This window comes from Hylobates moloch, unplaced genomic scaffold, assembly GCF_009828535.3.
Source record: "Hylobates moloch isolate HMO894 unplaced genomic scaffold, HMol_V3 SCAFFOLD_3, whole genome shotgun sequence".
NCBI lineage: Eukaryota > Metazoa > Chordata > Mammalia > Primates > Hylobatidae > Hylobates > Hylobates moloch.
This window is the reverse complement of record NW_026652278.1, coordinates 7,023,060-7,032,287: the sequence shown is the minus strand read 5'-3', so window position 1 is coordinate 7,032,287 and position 9,228 is coordinate 7,023,060. Positions and strand designations below refer to the sequence as shown.

General features: G+C 44.0%; 1 protein-coding gene across 7 annotated transcripts in view; it reads right to left on the bottom strand.

Annotated features, from left to right (window-relative positions):
• Positions 1-253: 253 nt before the first annotated feature.
• CUNH10orf90 (chromosome unknown C10orf90 homolog) overlaps positions 254-9,228 on the bottom strand; it is a 260,887-nt gene continuing 251,912 nt past the window's right edge. For all 7 annotated transcript variants that reach the window (XM_032175268.2, XM_032175253.2, XM_058435897.1 and 4 more), the window contains 3 exons: positions 4,479-4,542; positions 671-770; positions 254-582 (listed from right to left, as the gene is read on the bottom strand). In XM_032175268.2, coding sequence (XP_032031159.1) covers positions 544-582; positions 671-770; positions 4,479-4,542 — 203 coding nt within the window. In that variant the 3' untranslated portion in view covers positions 254-543. The remainder of the gene's footprint in view (positions 583-670; positions 771-4,478; positions 4,543-9,228) is intronic.

Below are 9,228 nucleotides of genomic sequence, written 5' to 3'. Positions count from 1 at the left end.
CTTGGGCATTGCACCCACTGGTTTCCAAGTCAGCCTCTAGTATTGGGTGGTGTACATGTTCAGAAAGGTTTAAAATACACTATATGATGACCCACATTTTGGCATTTGCATAACTGGCAGGTGTTGAGATTGAAATTTAAAAGGAGACGGATTTGGATCTCAAAAGTTTGATGTAAAAGATTCCCCAGGGATGTAAACAAACTTGCTTGTATAAGGCCTCTCTGATGGGCAGGAAACAGCAGGGGAGAAGAAATCGGAAGCAAAAGGTACAATTTAGAAGCAAAAACATTAAGGGGACTGTATCTAGTGGGTTACATGGAGATGGTTTCCCCACAACAGATTGTTGACCTATTTTCTCGAGGGTTATTGTTTCTGTTTGGCTTGGGTCAGTAATTCAGGAAGTGATGTTTTCCTTTATAGAAAAAAACAATCGAAAGTAAAATAAGTGTTTTCCCATCATGAAGATAATGCGAAGTTTAATGGCTTATCCAGCATTTGAAGTCCTCCAGGTCCAGGTAGTGTGGTCAGCAGGGCAGCCTGTGGTTAGACCGCATTCCTTTGAAGGAGCTGGTCCAGTAATTGCTAGAGGAAAAGGGAAACAAAGATGTCAAGTTCAGATTCGGCATCTGTGCGCCACACACATCACACCTGCTGGTGACGAGGCCATTACCTTTTTGAAGACTTCGGCACGGAGTCTGTTACTTTGTAAGATCACCCTTTTCCTTTGTTCTTCTTTTTTCTTTTTAACTTCCGGCAAGTTATTATAGATTCTGAAACAGATTCGGAAAACATTTGGAATGGTAGCTTGACAGCGTGCTCCCGCCACGGGGCTGCATCCTGTCTTGACGGCAGGCTCTTACATTTCAAAGAGAAGATCGCTGCTTATGGGCTAGCTCACAACTGTAGGATGCCAGGACGAAGGGCTTTCCTGACCATACCCAGAACCCGCTGCATGGCAGGGGATGGCACCTTGTCCAGTGCTACCTGGGGCAATGCAACAGGCAGAGTCCCACCAGGGGCGAAGCTGGAGAGGCCAGTTGCTTATTTAGAAGTCATTGTTTTTGTCCTTCCATTCTCTATGATAATTAATGACTTAATCATAAAATGAAGGATTCTAAACCTACTGCTTTAGTATTCTGATTGTAAACTTGTTTCCAAATACCATCTTACCACTCAGTGTTTGCCTTCCTGTGACTTAGAAAAGGAACGGCATATAAATAGAAGTAGCAGGACTTATAATACTGTAATAAAACACATATAAGTGTGTGTGTTTTTACCTCTCAACCTATTGCACTTTGAATTAAGGGCTCAAGGGATCTTCCTCTGGACACTTCTTTCCTACTTTCTAACAGAAACTTCATGGACTGATGCCAATTAATATTTCATTATAATCCACTGACACAGCGGAGTCACTGTAGCCTGAGCATTTGGATTGCTGTACATGTGGCACTCGGCTAAAACATCTTTCTCTCTCTCGTGTTTGAAAGCCAGATACGATATAGTGAAGATGTTCCACCATTAAAATCATAAGGACAATGTAGAAAAATGATGATGACAATCTTCGCAGGAGACATCTTAGGTATTGGACACTAGGCTTGAATTGCTTGACATGAATTATTTCATTTCATATTCACCACAGTTGGAAGAGGCATATCATGTCCCACTGTTATATAAATGAGAAACTCAAGCCCCAGTAAGATCAGGAGACTTGTATAAAGCCCCTTGGCTGGCTTGTGGTGGGCTGAGATTCGAACCTTGGTCTGTTTGACTCTTTCTACACAACACTGTCACCCAACCATAATATGGCATCAAGCTACTCGTGAGATCCGGGAAATGCTTATGCCTAGCACAGTGCCTAGCACTCTGTAGGCATCAACATGGGTTGAATGAATGCATGAAAAAAAGAACACATAATTGCCACATTCAGGAGTGATTCTAGGGAGGACTAGGATAGAAAACTGTAAAGGAGTCAGTTAGAAAGTAGACATGTTTCAAAGCTCTACAGTGGGAATTTCCTCAGATCCATATAGACTGATCTTTCTGATACTGACCATCTCAATCACCCGGCAGAGTGGTTAATAATTGGTGTCAACTTGATTGAATTGAAGGATGCCTTGATGGCTGATAAAGTCTTATTTCTGGGTGTGTCTGTGAGGGTGTTGCCAGAGGAGATTGGCATTTGAGTTGGTGCACTGGAAGAGGAAGACCCACATTCAATGTGAGTGGGCACCGTCTAATCAGCTGCCAGCATGGCTGGAATAAAGCAGGAGGAAGAAGGCAGGATAACCTTGCTTGCTGGGTCTTCTGGCTTCCTTCTTTTTCCATGCTAGATGCTCCTCCTCCCGCCCCTCCTGCCGTTGGACATCAGACTCCAGATTCTTTGGCTTCTGGACTCTTGGGCTTGCACCAGGGGGCCCTCAGGCCTTCAGCCACAGACCGAAGCCTACGCTGTTGGTTTCTCCGGTTTTAAGGCTTTTGGACTTGGACTGAGCCACTACTGGCTTCTCTCTTCCCCAGCTTGCATATCATGGGAATTTGCCTTGTGATCGTGTGAGTCAATTCTCCCTAATAAACTCCCTTTTGTATACATATATCCTATTAGTTTTGTCCCTCTGGGGAACCCTGACTAATATACCTGGGAAGTATAAAATAAAGGCTCCTAGGTCCCACCTCTGTTACTTCTGATTCAGTGTTTTCTTAAAAGAACATCTCAAATAAATCATGGTCCATCTATATGATGGACCACTCTGCAGACAGTCAAAACCGACAAGGGAAATAATCTATCTGTTCGTCACAGAAGGGGTTCACAGACAAAGTGAAAAGCAAGCTACCGAGAGATAGTGTGTAGTATGCTACCATTCATGGTTAAAAATCACACAGCTGTAGATGCACAAATAAAAGTCTACTTTAAGGCAAAGAGAAAGGCCTGACAGGATACTCAGGAGATATCACTGTGGGTGTCTGGGGAGCTGGGACTGGGTAGGGAAAGTGGGCTGGGAACAGGGAGGGGAACTGCTGGTCATGAGGGGACTTTAGCTTTATCTCCATTGTTTGCATTTTTAACATAAAAATGTAATTTAACAATATAATTAATAGCAAAGAATACAAAGAAAAGAAAGCTCCAGGTGATTCTGTGGGTGAGCCAGAGTCAGAGCCCTCCCAAGGAACAATCCACAGAGCAGAGTGCAAACCCAGCTGCTAAATCCACCGGAGGAGACCAGCTGGGGGAAGCTAGTTACTTGAGGTGCAACGTCGCCTAGCTCACTCGTCCTCTTTGAGCCTCAGTTTCCTCTTCAGTAAAATGATAGGGCAATACTCTCTGATGACTCATGCTGCTTTGAGATCTATTATTTTAATTGCTTAGTTTGCAAGGCTCCTTAATGGTGGCTTTGGGTTTGGGGACTGGGAGGGGAGGATTTGGCTGAAATTTTTCAGTAAATTGAAAAGGGAATGGTTCTGGCATGAGGTATATGCAACTTTGCACTTCTGAAATAGCAAGTCTTAAAGCCCAGTGGCCCTTTAAAAACCCCAATTAGAATGCTACGAATCAGATCTTTAATGGGACGGTCTCCCTTTTCCTCGTTTTCACTTCCTTATTTACAAAGAGCTTTCCAATAAATGATCAAAGTTACCTAATCACCATGGAAACAATATGATCATGGTAAAAGCAGAAATTGTATGCCTGAAGTGGGGAGAAAAGTATTCTTCCTATTTCAATGGTTTCTTTAAGTGCACTATCAATTTGGTTTAATTATTATAATTCCTCCCTGTGCTAGATACTTTATTATAAACTAATGACATTTTACTTGCATGAACTTGGCCAACGCTGCTGAGCTATTATGTTTTGGTTAAGAGGCCAGATCTCAGAAAGAATGGCAGCCTTTGTGTGCATCAGATTGGTGAGAATTAGTGGGAGTCTTGAACAGCCACCAGCCAAGCAGAATAAGAAGGATGTGTCGGCAGCATGGCCGCCAGGTCTGCTGGAGACAGAGCACCAGGAAACCTAGCTCATGGCCCCTCTGAGGCTCCACCGGCTCCCATGTGCCATCTGCCTCCAAGGTTGGATCCTTTCCTTCAGTCCCTGCCACAGTCCAGACCCTTAGGAGAAATAGTTTCTCTCCTCATAAAATTACCTTCAAAGGTGCAGTGACAAATAGCTCCTGCCCAGAGCAACAATACGAATGTGCAGGAGTTCCAGCTCAGAGTCTCGGAATCTCTTAGAGACCAATTACTGGATTGGTTCAGAATCCAAGACCTACCACTTTCCTAAGGTTTTTCCAAGAGCAGCATTAACAGTCAAAAGCACATTTCAACTACCGTACTTATTTTAGCTGTTTTTTTCAGATTTGCAGCCAAAAAGACCTCAGACCTTAAACATGGGACCTAGAAGCAGTGGTCCCATTGGAGGGCACCTGAAGCCATCAAACTACCCCATTCCCCCTACCAACTTCTTTGCACACCATACAATAACCAAGTACCTCTTAGATCGCATATGCATCTCCTTCTCTGAAATGCACCGTTCTTTGGGTTTGAACAAGTTATCTGGAAAAAAATAGAAAGAGAATTAAGTTCAGAAGGTATAGAATCTCACACATTTCTAGAGAAACATTGGGATTAGTTCATAATCCGTTAATTGATCCTTATTCTAAGCCATATCCTGAGTCTAAGCAGAACTCAGTAGAGACTGATACACCATAAGTGGTTGTATTGACAATGGCCAACAGGGGGGTTGGTCTTGACAATAGTTAAATAAGGACATGAAGTACAATGTTAGCATCTAACCTACTTTACGGAGAGCAACACCTTTGAATGCTTCCTTTAGCAACAGAGTCATGGTTTTCTGAGAAAAGTGCCAGAGTGCAAGCTCATTCCACCCATAGAAAAATCCCCACACTAGGTCTGTGAGGCCTCTAAGCACAAGGAAATCCCCCACCTATCCCTAGAGCATTTTGCAAGAAGGAGGTTTCACTCTTGTCTATAGCCCTCTATAGGGCTGCTCAGCCTCTGCAAGATAAAGACCACCTTGCCCCCTTCCTAATGTGGGGAAAGGTAATGAACAACAACAAGATAATCATGTAAGCTCAGTATCCTTTGATTAAGTACACAGTGGCTAAAAATCACTATGAGACTGGGATTTTTTCATTCTAAGTACATATCACTAATCATAATGATGTTCACAGACGGCACACTTAAAAGTGGTGTGTGTTAAAAAAAAAAAAACCGTGTATATCCTCTTGCAAAAGTTGAAAACGGACTGTTCCAATAACTCAAATTCCCATGAGACACTCGGCCATGTAGATTAAGAAAGGGTCTGGCATATGTAAATGCTCCTGGGGCGCTTGTTGCATGGGGGTGTGTTTCAGCAACTGCCGTGCTTCCTAAAACACCTGGGCAGTAACCTGCTCATTCAGCAGAAGTAGACAGGCAACTTGGCCCCTTGCCAAGCATCAGAGTTGGAGTGGGGCTCCTTTGATCCCCAGTGAAGTCCTGGGTCTGTTTCTATTCATCTCCTCCAACCCGGGCCTGTCCCTTTTCTCATCAGTCCAGTGGAGCAACCAAATATTTCTCAGGGTTGAGAATAGACAGAATTTTCTAGGAATCTCTAAGAAGGTAGGATAGAGCCAAAGATCCCAAGAAATTTCTTCCTCTCTGGAGAAACATAACACAGCTACTGACTTACAATATGGAAAACAACAGAGTGGCTGAGCTTGTCCCCTGTCTGGTTATTCAGACATGAAAAAGAATATGGCACCATTGCTTAACTTCAAAGACAAGACTGAAAGGAGACACAAGAAAAAGAACTTGGAATATTTCCAACTAAGTGGCTGTATTGACAACTGACCAAAAACAAGGTTGATCTTGACAAATTAAATAAGGGTGTGAAGTACAGTGTTAGCACTTAACTTACTTTATGGAGAACAATGCCTTTGAATGCTTCTTTTTAGCAACAGAATCATGGTCTTCTGGAGAGAAGTGCCAGGGTGCAAGGTCACCCCTCCCATAGAAAAATCCCTACACTAGGTATGAGTCCTCTAAGGACAAGGAAATCTCCCAGCTTTCCCTAGAGCAATTTGTAAGAAGGAGCAGTGAGAAAACAACATCACCATGGAGATTGCAATGGGCCAAGATGCCTCCCAGTATCCAGCGGTCCCTGCTCCAGGCAGCACCAGGTCAGAGCCAAGGGCCGCAGAAACATCCCAATGGCATTTCCAAGAAAAAAGGAAATGTCAGCTTCAGTCAGTCAGGCCCTTGCGCAAGCAAATATGTGACTCTCGACAGTCACTTATTCCACTTAGGGAAAAGAAACCTTGTACAAAGAATTAGATTCAAGTCCAGCTCAGCAATCCTCATGGGCTACTCAAGATTAGGGTGAAGCCAGGGTAGACAGACGGTGTCCTGAGGAGATTAAAAATATTACCAATACCATTTGTAGGATTTTGATCGTCTTGGTTCAACTGTTTGTGGTCTACTGTGGGAAGTTAGATTTTCTTTTTTTTTCAGTTTGTTTCTTTAGAGCAGCTGATACCACAATTAATCTTGGGTTTGATTCCCAAGAGGAAACACAAGCAAATGTGAGCTCTCTGACACCTCCACTCTTGTGTTTCCTCAACTTGGCTCAGCCTGCTGTGCCACACAGAACTTTTTATTCTGGGCCCAGCAGCCCATGTTAGGTACAAAACAAGCAGGACTGTGTCCAAGGGGGCTTCCCCCACTGGTGACCTCAACCCACACCCCTGGGAAGTATTTGCAGGTTGATTGCTGCTGACTTTGAGCTTTCCTAATGGTTCCCAAGCTCATCTGATAAATAGCAGGGTCTTTCCTAGCCTGGAGGAAAGAGATGTGAGGAAGCGGTTTGAAATAGAGCAAGTGCATTGCAAACAGCTCCCAACCTCACTTGAGTGAAAGGAACACAACTCACTGGAGCAGCTTTGGGCACTTTGAAAGAGGAAGTGGCTCGTGGTTGCAGAAATTGTGTTTTGGGAGCCCTGACCAAGCACTCCTCCATTTCCCATGAGACCAATCCAAAATTTGTTTCTTAGATATGCCTTTCTCCTTCCTTCTACATTTAACGAGCAGTTATGTTGGTAGGGGATGCTCAGAAACAAAAATAACAGATAAGATCCTCCCTTCATGAGATTTCATTTATTGTGGGAGAAGCTGGACAAGTCAAAAACCAGCTAAAATATCTGGCAAATGCTCTGGTGAAAATGAAATGCCACCATGTGTCAAAGGGGGAATGGGGAGGCAAGAAGTCACCGCAGGGGAGGAGATCTTTAAACCAAGACCCGAATGACCACAAAAGCCAACTGTGGGAGGATCTGGGAGAAGGGCACAGTGAGCTTCTGCAGCAGGAACTGAAAATGAGTCATCGTGGCTGTGCAGGGAGGGAGGGTGCAGAGGTGAGCGCAAAGATTACTTCGGTTCTCCACCCAGGTGATGCCTTACAACTGCCTGGGGATTTTGACAAAGATTCCTGTGTGTTGGCATTGAAATCCCAACCAAAGTCTCCAGATGACTCCAACATGCCCTAGAATCAGAAGCCACCCATGTGGGGCTTTGCAAACCTATTTAAGGAGCTTTGCAAGCCTGTTAAGGAGTTTGCCTTCAGAGTAAGAGAGTTGGAGAGCCGTGTGGAGTTTTAAACTTGAGATCTGATTTTTATTGCTACAAGATGACCACAGTGGCTCTTCAGAACATGAACTGGGTGGAGGAGCTGCAAAAATGGCAGCAGTGAGACAGGTCAGGCAATTGCAGCCAGGTGGGGAAAGATGGCAGTGTGCAGGTAGCCATGGGACTCTTCTACCCTGCACAGGTAGAAACTGAGTTGTAGGAGCCAGGAGAGATGAATCAAGGATGATTCCCAGGCTTTGGGTTTAAGCAAACCCATTCATTTACAATTGTTAAGTTTTTACCTCCTTGGTGCTAAGCGATAGGGACACAAAGATAAATAAAACTAAGAGCTCAGAGCCCAGGATGAGAATGAGGTAAATAAGGCCTTTAGATGCCAAGAGCAAAGTCTGCACATGGTGAGGGGAGACATTAGGAGGGAGTGGTCAGGTCCACCAGGGAAGAAGGGCATCCGGGAAAACTCCATAACAGGAGACAGCTGAGCTGGGTCATGAAGTAGAGAGAGACATTCCCCAATGGCCTGTGGTGGGTGAGGGTGGGTGAAACAGCGGCCCAGGGTCACATGAACCTGCCTGCAGCAAGAGATGAGTCATCCTTGATTCATCTCTCCTGGTCCCACAACTCAGTTTCTTCCTGTGCAGGGTAGAAGACTCTCATGGCTACCTGCACACCACCATCTTCCCCGGCCTGGCACAATTGCCTTCAGGATATGTACAGCATGACCCACAGGGATTTCACTTCATGGAATGGAAAACCAACCTGCATGAGCTTTGTTTGAAAACAAAACAAAACAAAAACAAAACAAAACAAAACAAAACAAAACAGAGAAATCCTATCTATAAAATTACTCTTAATGGAAATTCTGCCTGTATAAAATTAAAGTGGCAGGTGAGAACCATTTTCAGCCTGCTTATGAGTCTCTTACAGATTTTCCTTGAAGTTTCATGTGTTCTAATTCACTGATATGGAGGGAAGAGACTACAGTTGTGTTTACCTCGAATTATCATTCAAATAGAGTTGGTTTTTTCCCCCGATAAAATTACTAAGGTAAATTGCCCATTTCTATATTTCTGGAAAATACTTTTTTCCCCAAAAAGTCCTGCATCTGCCTCATTATTGGATCCAAACTACAGTGTCTATTGCTAATTTAATTTGGTAAGGCCAGACTTCCTCAAGCCCTTGCCTGTGTCAAACTCAGCAAACGACCAGGTACCAAGATTTCAGTGTTTCTGAGAACTACTCAGGTAAGGTCAAAGCCCAGACATCCCATTAATCTCTATAAACACATGTGAGTGTTTATTGTAATCCTCATATCACCTGTGTGCACACACATACACAAGGACAAGTGGCCTCAATATTCAGACAGTTGACAGTGTCACCAGAAGGCAGCAAAGATCACCCTGCCACCAACATGATTCGTTGTTTGTGGGGCTGGGCTGTTTTTCCTCCATGCAGAGCCCTTATCTACAGCTCTGATTGCAAACTTCATTTTCCCTACTGAAGAGGTAATCTAAATGATAATCAAGTTCACACGATTTATTAGGACAATGCCCTCCAGAAGCCTATTTTCTGAAGTCACCCCGAGCACTTTGAAGGATG